The 24,550-nt window shown below is 44.1% G+C and overlaps 1 protein-coding gene across 1 annotated transcript in view; it reads left to right on the top strand.

Annotated features, from left to right (window-relative positions):
- Window positions 1-17,813, top strand: part of PAK5 (p21 (RAC1) activated kinase 5) — a 285,370-nt gene extending 267,557 nt beyond the window's left edge. Inside the window, exons 6-10 of the mRNA XM_036244816.1 lie at window positions 1,247-1,380; window positions 3,323-3,449; window positions 11,603-11,728; window positions 13,289-13,423; window positions 15,591-17,813. Of these exons, the coding sequence (XP_036100709.1) occupies window positions 1,247-1,380; window positions 3,323-3,449; window positions 11,603-11,728; window positions 13,289-13,423; window positions 15,591-15,746 (678 nt within the window). The 3' untranslated portion in view covers window positions 15,747-17,813. The remainder of the gene's footprint in view (window positions 1-1,246; window positions 1,381-3,322; window positions 3,450-11,602; window positions 11,729-13,288; window positions 13,424-15,590) is intronic.
- The last annotated feature ends 6,737 nt before the right edge of the window (window positions 17,814-24,550 follow it).

Below are 24,550 nucleotides of genomic sequence, written 5' to 3'. Positions count from 1 at the left end.
TTACAAGCCATTTTTTAAACTTATTCATTGAATTGCATGGCCTTTGTACAATTTTCAATTAGAGTGGTAGCATTTGTCTTGTTGATTTGTAAGAGCACTTGATATATTAAGGAATTAACCCTTAATATATAGATAGATCGAATTTATATTTGTTGCACCATTTTTCCACTTTCTCATTTTACCTTTTAAGCTTGATCATCATTTAAGAGTTCTCAAATGCACATAAGTGGAAAAAATGAGTACCTGTGTCCAGGGACAAAGCATTTTGGAGCATTTAATGATTGTATGGGGGACTTGAAGAGAGAGATGAGCTTTTGCGGATAAGAAATCTAAGTCTTAAAGATATCATGTCAGGAATCTAAAGTTAGATAATATGCCAGTCTTTAGCAAAGAATGTCCCACCTACATACACCTCTCAGAGCAATAAACAGACACTGTGAAAATGCAGTCAGCTGTGACTTTGGATTCTCATCTACAGCGGCTCAGGTGAGGTCACACACCCCCAGCTCCCAAAGGTGTTCATTTCCTTCCCAGGTTCTGCACCCCACAGAAAGCACCAGATGAGTGGGCTTCTGCTTCTTCCCAGTCCACAGTTTCTGATTTCTGAAACGTGTTTCCCCCAATGCCAGAACAGACAGGGCAAATATAATTTCAACAAACAACTCTATGATTTATTATTTAACGCTAATTCCAAAAATGTCACCAGAAGCTACAAGGCAACAATTCCTGGAAGATTTCTCCAGCAAACAGACTCTAATTATTCTTTTATGCCTAGGTCATCTTTGTCTTTCCCTTCCAGACCCATCCTCTATATTCAGCCCAAACCTCTCTCAAATCCAACCCAGACCTTCTCCCAAGAAATGAAGTTGGTATCATAGGACTGCACCTCTAGAAACTGTTTATTTCATTCACATGAGACTCAACATTGACTCACTTCCAACTGTAGTGTGGATGGTGCCTTCTAAAGGAGACCCTTAAGAATCTTATCACATCCCCCCCAAAACAGGCAACTCGCCTCCCTCTGTGGCTGCAAACCTGGTCACAGTTCTGCCGGTTCTCACTCCTGTTCTCTCCCGTCACCCAATGTCTGCTTGACCTGCCATTTTCTCTAAATTTACTAACTTGATTCCCTTTATTTCTGCTAGCTACGCTCAATCCATTGTACTCACAGCACAAATGTCACCCCAAGAAAACAGAAGCCACATTTTACTGTCACAAGTCAAAAAGTATCTTTCTGTTCGCCCAGGTCGTGATAATGCGGGATTACCACCACGACAACGTGGTCGACATGTACAACAGCTACCTTGTCAGCGACGAGCTCTGGGTGGTCATGGAATTCCTGGAGGGCGGCGCCTTGACAGACATCGTAACTCATACCAGGTAAGTTTCTTTATTATCCAGACACACCATCCAAGGTACTTATTATTCTCCTCCGGGGTGAGGACACGATGACCATCTTTGTGAAGTCTTTGTAAATTGCAAGCACTTTGAAGTCAAGGACCATGACTACCCTCTTCCTCTGTATTCAGCAGGTGCCTATTATAATATCATGCATGCATAGTCCATTCATTCAATTAACATTCTCCTTGCCCTCCAGAAGTTCATTAATACCCATTGATTTTAAAATCAGCAAGCTGCTGAGAATAAAGTTTTGGTGACAAATAGTAGAATTTTCCATTTCTACATAGATATCTAAAACTAAGTTCCAGTCTCGTGAGTTGCCATGACATTGCTGTGTGTTGCTACACCAAGGGTACCTGAGGAAGGGTCAGATGGAAGATCAAAATTTTATGTCATAATGACCAACTTATATAACATAGAAAAATCCCTCCGTTCTGTTTTTAAATAGTCTTGCAAGTAACAGTGGTTAATTACCATTGTTACACACTTCCCTGATGTGACAGTTGTGGTCATTGCATCAAATGTTTATCACTTTTTACGTGCCAGGCTCTTTCCTACATGCTGGTATACAAAAGACACAAAAGAATAAGGCTGAGCAACATTCCCTCAAGGAACTCACAGATTAGAAGTAAATACATTATTTCTACCTGTGGACAACTAGAAAGATGTATGTAAGTAGCATAGAAGAATACCTGAATGTCTCTATCAAGGCGTGTCAAGAAAGATTTCTAATATAAGGTGATATCTGCGATGGGTTTTGAGAGGTAAGTAGGAGTTTACTCAGACAGAAAATGGAGGAAAAGGACATTGAAGTCAGAGGAAAGAGCATATGCTAAGACAGTGCTTCTCCAAAGGACACTGAACTTTTTTCAACAACATTTCAGCTGTCGACTCCTGGCAGTGTAACCATTGACATGCCCACCCCCAAAATACCTAAGATTATCTTAATTTGTAGAAATAAATACACTGAAGAGACCTAAGAACAAGATAAATGTGACTCACAAATAAAACAATTAATAAAAATGTACCTAAAGGAGAGGGTTTTTCCTGCCTTGGGGAGCTTCAGATAGCTACACATGTCTCTCGAGTCTCCCTTTGTCAAGGTTCTTTTCAATTCCTACTTTGTAGCAAATGAATAAGGCTCAGATACATTCCATCAGGAAGTCACAGATTAGAAATGACTACATCACAATACCTCTGAAAGCAATCATACTCTGAAAGCAATCTCCTCTGAAAGCAAACATACCTTCTTCCGAGGAGGGCGGCCAAGCAGTGTGGGAGCTCATGGCCAGTGCTGTGCTTGGTTTTCTCCTTCCCATGGCCCGTCTCTTACAGTGTCACCCATTCACACCCAGTAATTAGTAACTAACTAGGTCCACTTTCCTTCCTGACAGATGGACCTGGAGCATGAGCAACCTCCAGTTCCCGGAGAAGGGAGAGGAAGGGTTAATGAGAGGCAGGGCAAATCTCAGAGATCCAAAAACCACTTTGCCTGAGTCCAGCCTTGGAGAGAACCCTGGTTGTCTCCATTTCCAAGATAAGGAAAAAGAGACCTGAAGAAGTCAAAGGACTTGTTCAAGGTCACCTCGCAGACACACCTGGAACCTTGGTGCTATTCAGTTCACTCTCTTCGTAGGACCCTGAAGGTTTGGCAATACCTAAGGAATTACCTATAAGAGTCCAAGGTAGTGCATTTGCATCAGTGACCCAGAAGCCAGCCAATGGGGCTCTCTTGCCTTTGGCTTATATTTGGCCCCTGCCTTCCTCGTGCCTAGCCATAGTTTCTGCAAATCAGATCCCAAAGACGCCCTCTTCCTTGCCCATAGATTTCCCACACATGGGCTGGTTCACTAGAACTCAAGAGAGCTGCAAAGATGTTCTTAAGTCTGTCCTTGCTCCTTAAATGTTCTTTTCTTTCTAGAATGAATGAAGAACAGATAGCTACTGTGTGTCTGTCGGTTCTGAGAGCTCTTTCCTACCTTCACAATCAAGGAGTGATTCACAGGGACATAAAGAGTGACTCCATCCTCCTGACAAGCGATGGGCGGGTAAGAGCTTCATGTTTGGCCCCTCCGTGCTTTACTTTGTCACTTCATCTGTCATGGGTATTGTTCTCCCAAGAACACTTCTTATAATTCTGATTTTTTAGTCACAGGTCGCCCACTGCCCTTCCCAGAAGGCTTACAAAAGGAAATTACCATCCTCTGTGTCATCCTGTTAGTCAGAATTATCTGTGACTTGAATGTGATGGATAATTTTTCACCTTAACAGTGAGTGGAGGAAATAATAGAAACTGTAGAAATTTCATTTCTGCCACGTTCTTGTTTTTGTTGGAGGAGATGACGTTTTCTAGGGCCGTATCCACCCTATTATTCTCGTGACCATGCGTGTCTGCAGTACCTGTCTGAGTCCCTGCAGGAAACAGATGTCAAACTAGAGGTTGTTGTGTGAAGGGGGCTGCATGCAGGAGTCTGATCTGCAGTGGAAGCCAGACCACAGTGAACATGCAGGGTGGGAGCTGGGGGAATAAGTACCCCACCTCACTCTGTTCCTTCCTTCCGTCTCCTCCTGGTGCTCCCTATTGGCTAAAACAAACCAGAAGCCATCACTGCAGTCAACACAGGTCGCCCTCCCAGGGCCCAGAGAAAGTAGCAGAGTAGATGTAAGGACAAATGGAAGATAGTTATCATATTAGCATATCTCCAAGCTTGGCATTATGTTTAATGGGCAGTTTTAAATCCTGCTTTTTGCATTGCTCTAACTTAAAAAAAAAATTTTTTTAAAGAGGTCTTTTTTATTTTTCAATTTTTTTTCCTTCATGGATTTTAGAGAGAGAAGAAGGGAGAGAGAGAGAGAGAGAGAGAGAGATAGAAACATTGATGAGAGAGAACATCAATTGGCCGCCTCCTGCATGCCCCCCACTAGGGATCAGGCCCACGACCTGGGCATGTGCCCTGACCGGCAATTGAACTGGTGACCTCTTGGTGTATTGGTCGATGCTCAACCACTGAGCCACACCGGCCGAACTAACTTAAAAACATTTTAAAGAGAGTATATAGCAGTCAGCTTTTGCTACATAAACTATTCTGCAGTTAGTGGCCTAAAACAACAACCATATATTTGCTCATCTGAGTCAGCATATGAGCTGATCTCAGCTGGGGCAACTCATCTCTGCTCCATGTGGCATCAGCTGAGCTCACTGTGGTAATTGTGGTCAGTCTGCAGTTGACAGCCTCACTCATGTGCCTGGCGTTTGGCTGGCTGTCAGCCAGGGCAGTAGAGGTAATGGCCACATGTCACTCATCTCCCAGTAGACTAGCCCAGGCTTATTCATGTGCCGCCTGTGGCAAGGTTCCCAAGAGCAGCAAGACAGGCAGGCCCCAATGCACACACACTTTTGAACCCTCCACTCACATCATGTTTACTGATGCTCTTTTGGCCAAAGTAAGTCACACAGTCAAGCCTAGATATAAGGATTGGAAACTGTTCAATGTCATTAGCCCTTAGAGAAATGCAAATTAAAACTAGAAGACACCACTACATATTTATTAAAGTGAAAAAACAGCAATAACACCACTTATTCATGCATGGCTGGTAAGAAAGTAAAATGATACAGCCACTCTGAAAATGATGAAGCATTTCCTTTCAAAACTAAAAATGTACTTACCAAGTGACACACTTTGGAGAAATGGAAACATATTTCTACACATAAACTTGCACACAAATGTTTACAGAAGTTTTGTTTATAATAACTCAAACCTAGAAACTCCCCAGAGTCATTGAAGGGCAAATGGTTAAACAGACTGTGGTGTATCTGGACCATGGAATGCTCGGCAAAAAACAAAGGAAAGAATAAGTGGATACTTGATGAACCTCAAGGAAATTATGCTGAGTGAAAAAAAAACCAGTCTTTAAAAGATACACACTGCTTAGTTCCATTTATATAACATGTGTGAAATAACATAATTATAGAAATGTACAGCAAATGAGCAATTGCCAGGGGTTAGGGATTAGGAGTGTGTTGCTATGAGGGAGTCTTCTGGGGAGGGTACATTTGGGTACTTGATTGTGGTCATGATTGTGCAAGGCTACAATGTAACAAAACTGCAGAGTATATTCACACATACATATACCACAGGCACAGATGAGTTCAGATATAATTGAAATCTGAGTGAGCTCTATGGACTGTTCCAACCCGAGTTGCTTGGTGTTGATATTGAACTATACTTGTATGAGATACTAACATTAGGGAGGGCTGAGAGCACATTTCTTCGCAACCTCCTAATTATTTCAAAGTAAAAAATAAATAAATAAAAGACAGTGAATGTGTTCTGATTTAAAAGGATAAATCCTTTCTGGCTTCTTCAAAGAGTAGAAGGGAAATTACTTGCTATCAGCTGAAAGTAGATCGTTCATTATTTGTCCATGGCAGAAATAATACCTAGTGAGTCACCTATTTGTCTTGAGCAAGGGGATGTGGTGTTGGGGTTTGAAAGGGGAGACAGATAGCATGTCACAAAGCGGTTGCCAGAATTACATGACGCAATTTGTGTAAAACCATTAGAAGTAAACAAGGCGCAAGGGAGATGCTCAGAGAGAGGGTGATCCCCACCCCACCCTTGCAATTACGGGTTGAGTAAAATCATCCACAATCTTTCCTCGGTCTGGGCCTTGCATCTGAGAGATGATACTTAGAGGCCACTAGACCGTGAGTGATTAACTTTTATCAAATTCATTGGCTGGAATGAAATTCAAACTTATTAAGCCTAGTTATCTATTGAAAAGGGACATACACAAGTGATTTTTTTTTTTTTTTATCCTCACCCGAGGATATTTTTCCATTTTTTGTACAGATAGAGTGGGAGGGAGAGAGAGGAAGAGAGAGAGAGAGAGAAACATCGACGTGAAGGGACACATCGAGTGGCTGCCACCGCATGACCAACCAGGGCCGGGGACAAACTGCAACCGAAGTACGTGCCCTTAGCGGGAACCGAACCCGGGTCTCTCCAGACCGCAGGCCGACGCTCTAACCGCTGAGCCAAACCGGCCAGGAACACAAGTGATTTTTAAGGTCTTTTTTTTTTTTTTAATTGATTTTTAGAGAGAGAGAAAGGGAGAGGGAGCGAGAGATAGAAACATCAAAGAGAGAACATCGATTGGCCGCTTCCTGCATGCCCCCCACTGGGTATTGGACCCACAGCCTGGACAGGTGCCCTGATGGGGAATCAAACCAGTGACCTCTTGGTGCATGGGTCGGCGCTCAACCACTGAGCCACACCTGCCGGGCTGTGGTCTTTTTAAAAAAAAAACAAAATATAAATTGATTGCCACAATTTAAAATTTGGGAGGTTTCACATAAAATTTCAGTTTCCTGTCTTCCCTGCAAAAAAATCAAAGTATCTGACATCACTGTGTCTGATTTCCCGCGGGCAGTGACGGAGGTGGTGTGATGAGGGTAAGTAGCACCGAAGCAGACTCCACTGGTCACCCACCCATGACTTCCTAGTCAGTGCTCACTAGCTTCACCTCCAAATGCCACCACCTGCGTCTCTTTCCCTGGGGACTTTCTCTGGCCACCATCCTCTGCCTTTCTAGTACAAAGCAGGTTGGAGATTCAGGGAACTAACATCCACACTCCCCAAGAACAGCCCGTACACAGATGGGGGTTGGTGTGCCAGTACCACAGCTCGTGCCCTCGGATGGCATAGCTCTGAGGCACGCCCCCCGGCTCCAGCCTCCCAGACTTTCTCAGCAGGACCTGGATCTGGTTCACACTGTGTGGCTTGCTTGGTGATTAACCCTTGACTGACTGCCTTCCCTTCCCTATGGCACGTCCCCTTTTCCAGTGTTCCCTGTACCCACCCCCCCAGCACTGAACCCTTGACTCAGGAGCGTTTCTGGGGAGCCCAAACTAACAGAGTGTCCAGAGATGGCAGTGTGTCTGCTCTCTACACAGGATGTGAGTGAGGGTAAAGGGTAGGTAAGGGCACAGCCTGGCACCAGGGCTTATGCCTGTCCCAAGCCCTCTTTTCTGTGCCCCTGACAATCAGCTGGAGGTCGATGTCTCTTTACCAAGGGCATGGAACCCTCGTTTTCTGCTGTCTCCACACCAGCCATGTAATTCATTGATATTATTGCCTCGCTCCCTTAGGCATTTGAGTTTTGCTGTCTCAAGTCACTAGAATTTTATAATTAGAAAACACCTGAAGTTTATTTCCCAAATGCTCTTCTCAAATAAACAGACTTGGGCATATTAAATACCTTCTTTTTTTTTTTTTTTTTTTTTTTTTTTACAACAAATTACAGTTATTCTGTATTTTAACCTGCATCTATAATTATAATTACTGGTGTTCCTTATTTACGTGGATACAAGTTACTATCTAGTGTCTTTCATCCTGAAAAGCTCACTTAGTATTTCTCGTAGGGCTGGTCGTGTAGTAACAAATTAAAGTCATTTCTTTCCAATAGTCGCCAAGATACACCAAGTCTCTGTTTGTCCCCCTTCCCTGCCACTCCACAGAGGTCACTTTTCCTAAGGCAGGAAGCACAGCAGAAGTCAGGAGACTCGGGTTTGAGTCCTGCTCAGATTCTGTTGTACAGACTTGGGCAAGTTCCTGCCGCTCTCTGCACCCTGTCAAATGGCAGAGGCCTGGCTGAGGCCTCCGAGCTGTTCCGAGCCACTGTGATGCCCTCCTTCTCCTCTCGGGACTGGCTGAGGAAGTGTGCAGTGAGCTGGGGACACCCTCAGTCTGGCCCCTCCTATTACCTCTCTGTTCCTTTGTCCTTGGCTCATTGCTCTTCTTAAAAAACAGTTCTCAAACTTTAGTGAGCATCAAAACCTCTGGAGACCTTGGCAAAAAACAAATTCCTGCCCCCTCCCATTCTGATTCAGTCACCCTGGGTGGTACCCGAGAACCTGCATCTGTAACACATTCCCAGGGGATACTGATGCTACACGCTTTGGGAAGCACTCGGGAACCAGGCTCAAAAGCATCCACGCAAAGCCCTGGCGCAGGTGCAATGCTTCTTCCGAGTGTATGCAATTTACAGAACGTGGGTTTTACATTCTGTTGTAAACCTGTAGCAACCTTGCGGATGGACGCTTTTGCCCCGCCTTCCCGGTTTTTGCCAGGCCTCTGATTCCCAGCCGGGACATGTTGAAATGGATGAGACCTCATGTTTAAACTGCAGCTTTGTCTGAGCTCTAAGCTCTAGTTCCTCATCTGGCCCCCATGGAACAAGCTCCATCTCCTCCTGTGAGGGCGGGCAGTGTGCTAGCTCCAGTTCTCTCAGCCTGACTGCATTAGTGGGACAGAGGCGGTTTCCGAAGCAGGCACATTGTACAATTCTATCCACAAGGAGGCTCAACTTAGGGCTTGTATGATTTGCTTCTAAGATCTGCCCACAATGTCTTATTATATTCATTACTTGAGTTCTCATTAACTATTTTCAGATTTATTTGGATGAATATTATGTGCCACTATAGTCTTTTAGAATATTGTCTCTTTTATGTACTTGGATCAGTTAAAAAACAAAAAACAAATTTTGCAGAAGCACTACAACAGAACAGGCCTGGCTTCCGAGTGCTGAGTTTCAGTTTCTCATCTTACATTTTGTCAGGGAGATCACTGTTAGTCTGGCAGATTTGGGGTCTTTTTGTACGTCCGGAAAGAGAAAGCCACACTGGAGATAGTGACATTAAAAACTGCCAATACCGCCCTGGCCGGTTTGGCTCAGCGGTTAGAGCGTCCACCTGCGGTCCGGAGAGACCCGGGTTCGGTTCCCGCTAAGGGCATGTACCTCGGTTGCAGTTTGTCCCCGGCCCTGGTCGGCTGTGCGGGTGGCAGCCACTCGATGTGTCCCTTCATGTCGATGTTTCCCTCTCTCTCTCTTCCTCTCTCTCCCTCCACTCTACCTGAACAAAAAATGGAAAAATGTCCTCTGGTGAGGATAAAAAAAAACAAAAAACTGCCAATACCAAAATGCAAATGCATTCACCTCCTTAATCTTGCAGATCTCTTAAATGTGCAGGCAAATAAAATGTACCGGCAGAACTGTTCCTCCTCTTCCGTCTGTGCAGTGAGGTTACAGATTTACTCATATTCAAGTTCTGGAAATAACTGCTCACACAATTCCAATTTCACTGATTTTAAAAATGAACCTAGACTTCTTCACAAAGCTCCATGGACTAGATTTTTTTCAAAAATCTTTTTTAAATTTAATCTATTAGATTCAGTGTGCTTAAATATCTAAACTGTGTATCAAAGTTCAACCACATTATTATAAGGTTTGACTGATACCTTTAAAACCTCAGTCTTTAAAACCACCTACTCCTCCTTCGTACCTAGCATCCCCATCTTCCTCAAGGTGGTTCTGGGAGACTAAGGAACAAAAGTGGGTTATGGGACCTCAGGGTGAAGGAGGTAATACTATCTTCTTGCTCCTCCCTGGCCCCTGCCTTGACTAAACGGGCCTGTTCTGCTATCTGGACTGCTAACCACTGAGGCCAAACAGGTCCCATCAGTTGCTGGGCTTTTCAGGAGGCTGCCTCTGCCGAACCTCACAACTCCAGCCTCTTGCCACAAGAGCTCTTGCAAGCTGTCCTTGGCACTGCTTCCTCATGTCAGCCATCGGCCCATTCCTTCACCGAGGTCTGATGGAGCTTCTGGATCCCTGCACACCTCACGGAGATCCTCTCCCTTGTTTGTGGGGGGATGGATGCTCTTCAGATATTTGATTCTCAAAACAGCTGTCTCCCATAAGTCAGTGGTTTCATGGAAGCCAGTAATGGGGGCCATATTGGACACAGCCAAGGCTGGTGTTCAGCTGGTATTCAATAGTGTCTGTATTCATTAAACTATTGCAATATTCTCATGCTTGTTGGCTAATGTTCACTGTTTCAAATCACTGGAGTATCCAACTCCCTTTGCCTAATTAAAGATGGTAATGCGCCCTGGCCAGCTTGGCTCAGCAGTTAGAGCATTGGCCTGCAGTCCAGAGAGACCCGGGTTCGGTTCCTGCTAAGGGTATGTACCTGAGTTGCAGTTTGTCCCTGGCCCCAGTTGGGTTGTGTGGTTGGCAGCCGCTCAATGTGTTCCTTTCACGTCGATGTTTCTCTCTCCCTCTCTCTCTCCCTCTCGCTCTCCCTCTCCCTCTCCTTCTCCTTCCCACTCTATCTGAACAAAAAATGAAAAAATGTCCTCAGGTGAGGATAAAAAATATAAATAAATAAAGATGGTAATGCCTCCAAGATAACTTCAGTACACCACTTAACTTTTAGCTTCTGGTTGGTCTAGATGAAACTGGTTATTAAATATTTTGACTATTGCCTCTGAAGACAGTCCTCTTCAGTGAGATCATCTGAGGGTCATAGCAGATCATTGTGAACGGGAATCATGCCTCCCAGAAATAAACGGAGTCCCTGTCATCTGGAATATATCAACAGACAGGGTGCCTAATGGTGGGATATGTTATTAAGAGTATTCTTAAAAGCTTAGTGCAAAAGTTTTCGGGCTTTTTGATGACATTTAAGATAATAACATACACATACATTGGCTCATTAGAGTGTCACCTCATACCCCTGGTAACCAAGTGCCAACACCCAGTTTTGATGCCCATATTTTCATTTGCACTGATGTTCACACTGGCAACTTTGATTGTCATGAACAAAGGATGAAAACAGAAGAAAAAAAAAAAGGGAGCTGGTATTTAAACCATCCTGTATAAATGAGGTCTTACAATTCAAATACAGAAATAAGGTTGGTTATTTGACTCTTTCATGGTACTTAGAAATCTAAGTGTGCAGAAGAATCTTAACTGTGGCAATTTGTACAAATCTCTCACTGAGAATAGCAATTTACTTACACTGCATCTATTACATTGAAGTTATAGATTTGAATTTTAACAAATTTGTTGTCTGCAGTGTATTGAATTTTTAAACTTTTTTTGTTTCATTCTTTTATAACAGATCTAAGTAGCAGGAGTTTAAACATTTGCATGGAGGAGCCATGAGAGTTTTTCTATTAAAAGGGCTCATGCTTTTCCAATAAAAGGGTCCACCAGCCTCTCCTCCAATAGTATTCCCAAAAACTGTTACTGAGACTGTCTTGTTTGTTTGTTTTATTTTAATGTCTCTATATATTTTACATCTCCAACCCAGTATATTTAAATTGTCAGTTTGTTGCTTTCCTTTCCTTTACAGATAAAGTTATCTGACTTTGGTTTCTGTGCTCAAGTTTCCAAAGAGGTACCGAAGAGGAAGTCGTTGGTTGGCACGCCCTACTGGATGGCACCGGAGGTGATTTCTAGGCTACCTTATGGGACAGAGGTAAGGGAACGACAGCCGTCGCTTGGGAGGCAGGGCCTGGGCAGGCTCAGGGACACAGTAGTTCTGAGAGTGTTAATGACCACTGGACCTCAGGGTGATGACCTTGGACTCCACATTTGCCCCCATTCACTAGACTTATCAGAGTCGATTGTGGCGGAAGGGAGAATGGCCAGCACCAAGGACATTGCCTAACACGGACCTAAGGGAGTTTGCTGAGATCCTCCCACGGACACTGGGGGAGATTGATTCGCACTCTGGCCCCACCCTCAGGGCAGGCATGCACACAGCAAGGGGATGCAACTTGAAAAGTGGTCGGAGACACACACATGAGCAGGTGTGATGATTCAAAGGATAGAGGGTCAGAGAAAGCTCCACAAAGAAGGGGTTATAATTGGATAAACAATCATGTTTTCCCGTAGAAAGAAACCTCATATGAATATTATATATCAAAATATGGCACAACTCCCCTGAAATGGAAACAATTGCTCATTATTTTTTAAGAGATCGGGTTTAGATGTGAAAAAGGGGGACCTTCTAGAGAGGGAGCAGTGTGAGTAGAAGCTCGGAATCATGCAAGGCAGCACACACACACAGAGGCAAGGAGCTCCTTCCGGCAGGACTCACAGTATTCCCACGTGTCTGGTGCAGAAGGCAATTCTAAGACAGGAGACGGGTAGAAGAGGTGGCAGGGGTCAAGGAGCGAGGGACATTGCATAAGTCGGGCAGACTCTGCTCTCTCCCCCTTGTTTGCTTGCCTTTGGATGAGTACGCAACTTATTTTTCTCCCTGGGGTTCCAAGAGCACACATTCTCAGCGAAGGTCACTACAAGGGTTAGAACGGGAACGCAGCTAACTGATAAGAGGTGTAATGAGACGGGAAGAGGGAAGTGACTGTCACTGGGAATTTATGGCAGAGCTAGGGCTTCTCATTGTCCTGGCTCCCAATTCTTTACTCAGAAAGAATTGCTTGTCATCTCTTCCTTTTCTTTTCTCCATTCCCTGAAAATGGTTTTATAAAACGGGGTTTTGCACATGCTGCTTCAAAATGACAAACGCAAAGGGAAGAACCCCGAAGTGGCGGGGGGGGAGGGTGCAATTTTAAAAATCAAATTAATTCAAGAATCAGAATGTATTGTGCTGTGCAATGGAGCCCTTTGTAGTTTGTTATGCAGATGTCAAAACTCTTATTTTTCATAGTTTAATGTAACTTTCATCTCTGTTCATAACATAAAACTTTGCATGTTCTTCTCAACTGCCCCGATAGACAATTAACTACCAAAGACAATTAACTACCAAAAAAATAAACTTCAAAACTTCAGAATGTTAGGGTGTTCATGGGTACCTAATTGTCTTCCCTGGCATTGTCTTGAAAAAGCAAATGAAGACCATTAGCAAACACTCGGTAACTCAATGATTCATTATATAAACCTGTGTTGTAAATGTTGATAAATTACAAACACCACATTAATTTATGAATGAGTATAATTTGGTTCCCTGGACACATCCAACATTGCAAAACTTTCTCCTTGCCTGGAATAACCGGTGGGTTGTGCCTAACAGGTGGACATCTGGTCTCTGGGGATCATGGTGATAGAAATGATTGACGGCGAGCCCCCCTACTTCAATGAGCCTCCCCTCCAGGCCATGCGGAGGATCCGGGACAGTTTACCCCCACGAGTGAAGGACCTACACAAGGTGAGAAGTGGCATCTGTTGCTGGAGTTCAAAATCATTCTTGGGTTTATCTGTCTCCCTGAAGCTTTAAAGACTGGCCTAGCACATCCAGGAGTAGATCCTGGTTTATAAGCAGGGACTTTAAATGAGAGTCACTTGGATTCAAACCTCTGCCATTCCTGACCACTGCTGGCGGAGGACTCGGCCTCTCCATCGCTGGAGTTCATTTGTCAAGTGGGCTATGACCAGCTCCTCTCTTGTGGTGTTGGCTGGAAAAGCACGGCTGGGCCCCACTCAGCACTCCCTCATTGAGCACCTGCTGCATGCCAGGGACTGTGCTCAGTGCTGCGGCTATAACAGTGTGAAACCCCAGCTTTCCTGACTCTCGCAGAGCCCGCGTTCTAGCTGGGAAGGCTGATGATAAGACACAGACAAATGGATGAACATAATAATTTCAGAGGTCGGCACATGCTAAGAAGCAGATAAAACACTGTGAGGTGACAGAGCGTGCCAGGGAGGGGACTGGGAGCTCGTTTAGGTTGAAGAGGGAAAGCAGCCCTTTCTGGGGGGGATCACCCAAACTGGAGTCTGAATGGAAAGAAGGAGCAAGCAAGCAGAGATCTGGGAGGAACATGCCCCAGGCAGAGAGACAACAAGGGAAGGTCCCCAAGCCGAGACGGACAGCTTCCATGGCTGAGCACAGTGACCAAGGAGGAAGGGAGGTGTCAGAGAGGGAGGCAGGAGCTGCGCCGTGCAGGGCAGTGAAGGACATGGTCAAGGGATGAAGTAGCGTCCTTCCTGTGTTTCAAGGATTGCCAAGTAGGGCCAAGCTCAGAAAATAAACGATGCTAAATTGAAGAACCACCACTAAGGCGGCCACCAGTGGGGGCAGGCTTTCTGAGAGGGGTCATTCCACAAGACCAGAACTATAAACACTGACCCCACACACCTCCACTCCTATGTCCCTCAGAACAATAAGAGAGGGGTGTGGGGCTGCCTTCTAGGGGAGACTAGCTTGTAATGGTAACATCTCCTCTTCCCTTGCCCCTAAATCTTAGGGAAGAGCCCCAATAGATTTACTTATAGAGGTTGTGTGGACCTGGCCCCCCCCCCCAAAAAAAGGCAGGGGAGCCTCCTTGACTTGAACAAGAGGTTAAAGCTCTTCCTGCATTGGACTAAGTTTAAATAATAAAATGTGGTTAAAATAGTACAACATCAAAATAGTCCCACGCCCCATATAAATGGGTGTGATGTTCTTCAAATTCAAGTACAGGAGCCGCTTTAACCCAACTGGTCAAAAACTGGAACCTGCCCAAGGTGGTTTCCCAGATGGAGAAATAATATGTGGTCTAGTTCCACAGTGAGCACCACACTGAAAGGGATGTTTGCCACAGAGGGAGGAATCTCACAACCCAACGAAGAGTGAAAGAAGCCAGACAGAACAGTTGACAGTACTCGACTACGCAGCAGCATGTCTATAAAGGACAAATGCAGGCAGAAGTGATTGGTGCTGTCAGAGGTCAGGATGGTGTGATCCTTTGCATGGAGAAGAGTACTGAGTATTGACAAGAAGGGGCCCAAGGTAGCCTCCTAGAATGAGAAATGTTCTATGTTTGCGTAGAGATGGAGAGTAAATAGGTGTAAATGTGTGTTTTAAAAAAACCTACTATAAAGCATACACTTCATATTTATGCACTTGAATGTATATAAGCTATTCCTCAAAATTAAATTACAAGAAATTCAAGGGAAAAAATGCTGTCTGCATGAGATACCCTTACAGAAAGGGGGTTTCACAAAGCCTACATGGTTGTAGTTGTTAGAAAAACAAGACTATTCCGTGTTCAGACCACACATCACCATAAGAGTATGACCAGTGCCTGTGCAGAATAAGTACCTTATAATAGCTGCTATTATCACTAATATCATCATATTTTATTTAGTGAATAAATTGTCAGTCTTCATTGCACTGCCATTTACTCCTATTATTTCAAACTTGAAGGCAAGGTAAACATTTTGTGTTAATAAAGGAAATACCTCCTCTTGCTTCCATCACATCCTTCTCCTCAAGCTGACCTTCTGGAATTGGATGTTGCTAGAATGATTTTTCTGGGAATTAGCTGGAAAGCATTTTAGGGGAACTGGGTTGGCTCTCTGTGTCCGTCTTCAGGATGGTTTCGATGTTTTCGCAGGTTTCTTCAGTGCTCCGGGGATTCCTAGACCTGATGCTGGTGAGGGAACCCTCTCAAAGAGCCACAGCCCAGGAACTCCTTGGACATCCGTTCTTGAAACTCGCAGGTCCGCCGTCTTGCATCGTTCCCCTCATGAGACAATACAGGCATCGCTGAGCAGAGCATTCACATGGTAAACAAAGCCGGATGAGGACGTGAGAATAATTCAGGAGAACACGAGGAAACCATGGAACGTGCAAAGGGCCTGTGCATTCTAACCAGCTGATGGTGGGACAGTGTGATGACCAGCAGGGTTCAACAGACCAGGGCATCTTCTTGTGTCTTAAACAGGCATCTCTCCACTGCAGCTGGCATGGTCATTAGAATACGGCTTTCATAAGTCATTATTATATTTTTCAGTCCTTCATCCGGCACATCAGAAGAACTCAGTGCGAACTCTGTTACGATATATCCTAGCCACATGCAGGGTAATGCATAGGATTTTCTATATTGAAAGAATACTTTTCTGGCAAAAAAAAAAATTTAAAAAAAAGGAAAACAAAAAGCACTTTTTTCTTAATGGTAGCAGTGTAATGTATTTTGCAATGAATTTGTAATTTTTTCTGTACGATAGTTTTGATAATTTATAGTACTTTGATGTCTGGTAGCCATTGTATCAGTTGAAGTAATACTTGTTTACTAGCAAGAGTTTGAACAAAGCCTTTCCTACTTTTTTATCCCTTTCAGAGAAACAACGATTCTTTAGGAACTTTGAATACTGAATGACTCTCAATCACCGTCAGCTTTAGTAGAATATCTTTCTTATCTTAACAAGTGTCTTATGTGATGGACGAAGAATTAAGAGTGATGGTGATGGTGGTGCACATTTCATTTATCCAACCAAAAATAATCAAGTTTGAGCCACAGTATACCACCAAATTACTCTTTGGGATAAAGCTAAATATTTTGAAAAATCATATTTTCCTTTAAGGCTGTTAGTCACACACCAGTGTTTGCACGGTGGGATGTTTCCCCCGGTGCCCTGTCTCAAATGGGTATGACGTCCCCTTGTGGCCAAATTTCCCTCCCAAGGAACAACTGCTAGAATCATGAGCCTCAGTTCCCCAAGTTGAATGTCTCAGTAAGGCCGTGAGATTTCCAGTCTCACAAAGGGAAAGGAGATGGAACAGGGCAGGATGTTTGCTTTCGTTGTCACTGTTTTTAGAACTCTGTATGCTAGCACACCAAACCCTCGTCTGCATTGACCTTTGTCCCACAATGTTAATTGCTATTGTTCATGTATCGTGCTGGGAGCTGGACCGACTCTAGAGGATGAATTGGGAAGGGTGTGACCTGACTTCCATCGTGACCATGTTCTGATGTGTTTCCGACATAGGAGAGTTGTGCTGCTGACTAGATCTTCTCAAATGTGGATAAAAATGAATGACTACTACAATACATTTTGTGTTGCTTGTTGGATGAATTTGCATGTTAACTGTAGGCCAATATAGATTTGCCTTTAAAACTCCGGAAGAGCTACATAGTCATCATTAGTTTCTATTAATTATGCATCAGACAAAAGCCATTTGTTACCAAACTGGAAAACCAGAGGCTTTTCTTACTGACTTCACATACTGTAACAAATATGAATTTAAATTGAAAATGCTCTGGTTGCTCTAAGCATAATTAAGACTTTTTTGTAATTAATAGGTTGCTAATTATTTATTATAGTTAAAAGGAAAAAAGGCATAAAATGACCTTCTGCTGATTAGATTTTCAGTCTTCCCCCAAACTGGAAATGCCTCACCATAAATAGAACCTGTAATATTGTTTCCTAAAACTCAACAAGTCAATGTTTCATGTAAAATATTAAAATATTAATATAAATGTGTAAGAATAAAAACAATCTAAATGCAGAAAATGGCAGTCCTAAAAGTTCATGGAACAGATTATATTAATTTAGCCAGGACTATGTAGTAGAAAGAAAAGAAAAAGAAAATCTCTTTTTAGCCAGAACAAATATGAAAACCATTGCAGAAAATAGTGGATTTTGGATTCTAAACATTTTGACAGTGTGATGGAAATTTTTCTGTAATTTTCTTATCACTGGGTATTTTTTAAACTATTCATTGGGTTTACCAAAAGCTACTGTAGCTTAAGGTTTTGTGAGCACTAATGATTGGCAGAAACTGCACTTGCAAATAAAAATAAATGTTTGCCTTTTTCCCACTGTGTCATTAGAAACTCTACTGATTTTCCAAATTTGTTTTCTTAAGTAACCAAGAATGGTTTCATTATGATCTTGGAGAATGCAAATGAGCTGGTATCAAGTTATATGCAACATCATGATGACATGAGCCAAAGACAAATATTCCCATACCCAGGGGTTACAAACAATGTAAAACTATGGTGTAGATAGCACTACTGAGGAAGAGTAATTATTGAATTCTGAAGTCCAAGCTCAAGGAAAGCCAGAGTCAGAGCTTAACGGCTCCCACTCCACTTCCCTGTTCCAAAGATGCTGAACTGATCTGAAGGCTCCTACCAACAAAAACATAAAAAAAGAGATGTTTTTGGATCAAAGATGGTGTGGTAAGAGCTCTCTGGTAGCCTGGAAGAGAGTGTTACCCCCTCCCCTTCTTGTTTGGGTGACAAAGGAGACATTAACATTTAACTCATGAAGTTGAGAGGGACACTTGTGTATAAAGAGTTAATTTCTCATCTGGAAATTTCAGAAGGTGAAAACCCTCAGGGAATAAATAGCCTGAGATACTATGATGAGAAAGGATGTAGACTATCATGTACCAGGGGAGAGAAAGATGGAGGTCAGCTTCCCCAGGCAGGTCCCCAAAGCCATTGCAGGGCATGGAAGGAGACATCAGCTTCCTTTGGCTATGAGGGATCGTGGAGAAGGAACAGGGAACATGGACATGGCAACCCACTTAACTAAGCAATGGGATACCCAACTTAGAGAATGCACTGGAGATATGCACCATAGGGGAAGACTAAAGGGAGATACAGCTGCTTTTCTGCAGGGTGAAGGGGTCAGGGTAGCACTAAACCTGACTCTAAAAACTACATGTACCATCTGCACCAAGACCACTCTAAATAGCAGAGGCTTCAGGCTGACACCAATGAGATTCAAGCATCTACCATTTTTCCAACAGCATCTCCAAAACAGCCAGATGGGTTACTAGAACCTCCCTTCCCAACTGCTCCCTATAATTTTAGGCCATGTGTTAGGGTGAAACCCCATGGCTTGGAGACGGGACTTGGAAGAAAGAAAGTGTAGTAAGAGAACATTACATGTTTCTTGCCCTTACCTATCCACTGCTACCTGTTTATCTTTCTCTGATTGATGTTTAGCTCAAGCAAAGGAGAGGGGAGTTATTTTGAACTAGAATGAGAGAGAGATAGAAACATGGATGTGGAAGAGAAACATTAATTGGCTGCATGCCCTCCTCCCCCACTCCGACTGGAGATAAAGCCCACATCCCAGGCATGTGCCCTGACCAGGAATAGAACTGGGACCTCTCAGTCCATGGGACAATGCTCAATCCACTGAGCCACATCAACTGGGCAACAGATTGATTTTAAATGGATTAGATAGAATCAGACTGAGTTATGGTTGTATCCCCATTACCCACTGGGAAGAACACATTTAGTAGAAATTACTGGAAAAATAAAACTATTCCATGTAGTTCACAACTCAGAGTTCAGACTTCTTGCTCAAACAGGTCAAATGAATGGCACAGGGCCATCAAAGAAATGGCAATGCGACTCCAGGAGAGAAAAGATAGATTTGGTCTGAAGTAGATACAAAATGTACAAGCAGGAGCATCTGTGAAAGTGACCTGACACCATACAAATTCCAACTGAGCAGTGAAGTCAGTCAATGGAGCCTTGGAATGTGTGCATTTTGAGTTGTATTTCCAAGTCTAATGAATATATCACCTTAATGTGAGTCTTGCCAAAAAGAGAACGAACCTAAGACAAAGACTTTGACACAAATACTTTATTTGGAAGATGATCCCGGGAAGGTCACGCAACATGGCAGAGTTGAGAAGTAAGACAAAGAGGAGAGAGAAAAACTGTTTTAATGAGTGGGTTACCACTATGGGCAATCCCAATGGAGACACTCTAGGAGAGACACTCCAGAATCGTCCTTCCGGAGGTGAAGATGCTGGGTATTTACCCACCGTCTCCTACCCCTCACTGGGTGAGAGTTGCTCCTACAGCTTTAACTCCCAGAGCTTCCTCCTGCTCTGTACGGGGCAGTGTGCTCCCTCTAGCAGAGAGGCAGAGGTGCAGGGGGCCGTGGCACACACAGAAACTCCACAAGTGACTTTGAGGAAGGGCCAAGGGAGCATGGGTGGGACCCTGACACAGCTACACAAATAGATCTAATGAGGGACAAACAGAAGACTTGAGAAAAGGAGAGTTGCTGATTTATGGGTCAAAATACTCTGTTTCCTTTTCTAAAAAAAAATGTTTTTATTGATTTTTTAGAAAGAGAAAGAGAAACATCGATATGAGAGAGGGACATTGATCAGCTGCCTCCTGCAATCCCCCCACAACCCCGACATGTGCCCTGATCGAGAATCAAACCAGGACCTCTCAGTCCATGGGACGATGCTCAGTCCACTGAGCCACACCAGCCAGGCAAAATATACTGTTTTCAAAGCAAAGCTATTTCTTATCTTAAAGAGTTTGCTCGGGGCGCAAATGCTTTGATAATTATGCCTCATCACTGTCAGCATTTAAAAATAAATGTAGCCCTGGCCAGTTTGGCTCAGCGGTTAGAGCGTCGGCCTGCGGGCCAGAGTCCCAGGTTCGGTTCCCGCTAAGGGCACGTACCTGGGTTGCTGTTCGTCCCCGGCCCCGGTTAGGGTCGTGTGGGTGGCAACCAGTAAATATGTCTCTCTCATGTCCATCTTTCTCTCACTCTTTCTCCCTCTCTCCCTCCCACTCTATCTGAAGATAAATAGAAAAAAATGTCCTTGGGTAAGGATAAAAAAATAAAAAGAAATGTAAAGTGACTTTAAGGTCTTATATGATCCATCTTAACTGAGCTCACCAAGGCTCCCAGCATTCATCAGAATACCTGAACAGACCACATGTGCACACACACAAATTTCAGTTTCTTGAGGGCAGGGATGTTTACCTACTGTGTTCACTGATGAGTCCCCAACACCTATACCAGGGTCTACACACAGGATCAGTGCTAACAAATTCTCATCTCATTTGTCAAATGAGCCTTTGTGGGTCCTTCCCCAGCAGACAACCTGACAGGTCTGGGCACTTTAACTGACAACCAAAGTAGCCACTATCGCAGGAGTTAGCCAAGGTTCCCACCCTGGACCCTCTTGCCTGTCTGAAGCCTATACATGTCTTCTCAGAAAGAAATGGTTTTAAGTGTATTAAGTAAAATACATCAGCTTACAAAGAAAACCAATTAAAATATAGTTATCATTTTTAAATTTTTATCATTATAAAACATTAAATAACCTAATCTTGTGAAGGTCTATCATAATTCCAAAGTAAGGAATATAAATGACTTTTGGAGAAAACTCCAACAAGGGTAATGTGGTGATTTCTGCATGTACTACAGTGGTTTGGTGCCTGTGTTCATAATTGAGGGGATGCTACCTTTTATATGAGGTGAGTAAAAACCAAAGGTGTACATTTTTCTCCTCCAAGTTCATGGACTTTTCCACCTAAAGAGTTTACTGGGCTGGGGGTGGTGGGAAGTCCCTGCACAGAAACATACTCTGAATTTAAATTAAACTGTGGCTACCAGGTTTAAAACCCTTGCATCAGTCCCTGTAGGTCTTTTTTGAAATTGTATGGCAGGCAAAGTCTGAACAGATGTGTTAAAAATTATGCTAGTAAAATGTCATCAATAATACCTTTTATGAGCATTTCCAGTGTGTCAGGCAATGTGCGAGGAACTCAAATGCATTGTCATGAATCTTCAAATAACTGCAAGAAGGGGCGAGTGAGCACTATTTTCAGATGCGAAAATGAGCAGAGAGAAGCCCAATCATTTGGCTAATGTTGCAGGTAGGCTGATAGCAGAGTGTTTCTAACCAGTTTTCACACTGCTGCACTATATTACCTGAGGAGTGTGGTGAAACTGCAGATTCCGGGGTCTCACTCCAGAGATTCTCACTCCGTCCGTCTGGGATGATGTTCTAGAACTTACGTTTTCTTCAGTGGCCCTGGGGAGATTCTGGTGCAGGCTGCTTGCAAAGTGCCCTTTGACACACACCGATGTAAGGGATGTAAGGTTGTGTCTGCCTGGCTCACCCCAGACCACAGCGCGCTGCCTCCACCAGACGCTGCAGGGCATTCCTCTGACCCCTTCCCTTTCCTCCACCTCCTGGTCTGTCTCCCACACCCCCGCGGCTTTGCCACATCCTTGCTCATGGAAAGACTGGGCAATCGACCAGATGACAGTGGTCAGAGTTTAGAGGGCTTGCTCAGGCTGGAGAGCAGTCTCTCCTGCCCCCTGAGAGAGCTTCATGGGAGCTATTTCCCAGAAATGGGGGAACCAAGGAAAGAACTGCACTCAGAATTTAAATGAAACTCATGCTCCCCCAACAGAAATCTGCATATGGTTTATCAGGCCAGGCTTTTCCAGGCTGGTGCACCAGCAACCGGACACAATATCCTTTTGTGCCCAGAGGCGTTTGTGTTTAAAACTCCAATAAAAATGAAAAATGATGGTTAAAGGGTTTATTGAGCACCTGTGCTTTGTGTGTTTTCTCATCTCTGAGCGTGAGGAGCAATGCAGAGGGGGGAGCCACCGCCTCAGCTTGCTCCTGGTACAGCAGCAGCTGGGAATGCAAAACGCGGACGCTGACCAGGAAAGCAGCCCAGGACTGAGGCCCAGGGCTGAGTGGGTCCCTCTGCACTCCAGGCCTTCCCGCCGAGTCCACTGTCCCTGCCCAAATGGCAGGCTCCCTTTATTTTGTTTAGTTGCTAAAGAAGATGAAGACATGGCTGAAAGAGATAAAGCGAGGTGCAGAGACAGTAAGCTGAGCCTGAGACCTCATCTGAGGACAGCTAGCTAGAAAAAGATGAAACAATTAATAACGAGGGTAGTCATAGTGATGCCGCTCTTTCCGCATACTGCATATCGCAGGGGGAAAATCAGTCTTTTGCCTGAGAATTAAGAAATTTGAATCCTAGGAAGATTTAACTGGTGAGCTTAGACAAGGATGTGGCCACGTGACAACCTTTTGAAAGGAACCAGTTCTTTTAGGAATGACCTGCGTACGTCTGTTTTTTTCTTGTCATTCCTCCCGCTACCCGCTGTTCAGTTGTCAAGTTTACGGGGTGTACAGCAGTACACCCAACAGTTAGCCTGCACTCAGTAGGTGCTCAAAAACTGTTAAATAAATGAATGAATGACAATACCAAAACTAACAGAGTCTGGTTTCATGAAAGTAATTAACAAACACACACACACACACACACACACACACACACATTTACTGCTGTGAAAGTAAATTAATATGAAGTTTTCAGGCATATGACTCAAAGTTCTAAAAGTTTTTTTCTAAAGGGGTTATAGAGCCCGGCTGGTGTGGCTCAGTGGTTGGGCATCGACCCAGGCACCAAGAGGTTCCCGGTCAGGGCACATGCCCAGGTGGGCCTGAGCCCCAATGGGGGACATGCAGGAGGTGGCCAATCAATGTTCTCTCTTATAGATGTTTCTATCTCTCTCTCTTCCTCTCTCACTAAAATCAATAAAGGGGGAAAAGTAAAAATGAAGGTGTTACGGAAACCAGGGGTAACTTATTGATACATCTAAGTGTTCATTTCTCCCCAAATCCTTCGATGGAGACAATAAATAAGAGGTTTGTGGGGGAAAAGTACATGGGATGCTGGGAAGGAAAGGGTGTCAAGTCTGGGACAGTGGGGTAGGAGGAGCACAGAAGACAGCAGGGTGGGGTAAGCCGTGGGGGATGTGCCCCCTCAGCAAAGGCATCTCCTCCCCTTTGCAGCGTGCAGCCTGTATGAGAAATCAGGGCTTCGCCCTCACTGGTGCCAGACAGACACTGAAGAGAGATCACTCAGAGGGAAAGACTGCGGTTGAAAGAGCAGCAAACACATGGGTAATAGCACAGCAACCGGCTGATACTTATCAAGGTTTGCTGGGATATGTACTCCTAAGATGCACTACTGTCAGCAGCTGAAGACTCGGGCGATGGAGTCACGCTGCCGCTCAGGGGGGGAGACTGTATGGGGTGGGAGGCTTTCCACCTTGACACCGGAGAATAGGACTTCCTCATCCCCAACTCAGCTCTTCTAAAGAATGATTATTCAGAAAGCGAGGAGCGTTCAAATAATGAAGTTTCAATAAATTACATTTACTTCCAATAAAACTCCACCTAGGCTACCATATTCAGTCTAGCTGTTTAATCCAAAGTGAAATACCAAACTCAAGACCAAAAGGCATCAGAAGCAATATCAGACCAGTTGATTAAGAGGTGCCATCATTAAAACAACGTATATTTGCCAAAACGAATGCATATTTTTTTCACCTGGAAAAGCCAACTTCCCCTCCAATGCCTGCCTGCCCTTTGTTTGCTTTTCCTCTTGCAGAAACGAAAAGCCCATGTTCGTCCTTCCCCTCGCCTCTGGATGCCAAAGAAACCATTTTACGTTTGTTTACTTCTTTCAAGAAAGCAGCCACATGTTAGACTGTAGTGCGTTTTAATTCATTCTGAAAAACAAACTCGCATGGATTGATTGATTCCTCAGGTCCCCTTATTCGGACCTGGCACGTTATGAAGTCCGAACCACTTCACATAGTGACAGTAAACGGGTCTTGTGCTGTGACGTCACTGGGTGCAGGTAGCAGTGGACATTCCCAGACAATCACTAACATGCAGAATGCCAGCCGGAAGCATGGATCACTTTCAGGGGTCTTGCCGCAGGGAGCATGAGGTTGTATTTTGTGTGCATTGACA

This window comes from Molossus molossus, unplaced genomic scaffold (genome assembly GCF_014108415.1).
Source record: "Molossus molossus isolate mMolMol1 unplaced genomic scaffold, mMolMol1.p scaffold_m16_p_6, whole genome shotgun sequence".
NCBI lineage: Eukaryota > Metazoa > Chordata > Mammalia > Chiroptera > Molossidae > Molossus > Molossus molossus.
This window is presented reverse-complemented; position numbering and strand designations above follow the sequence as displayed.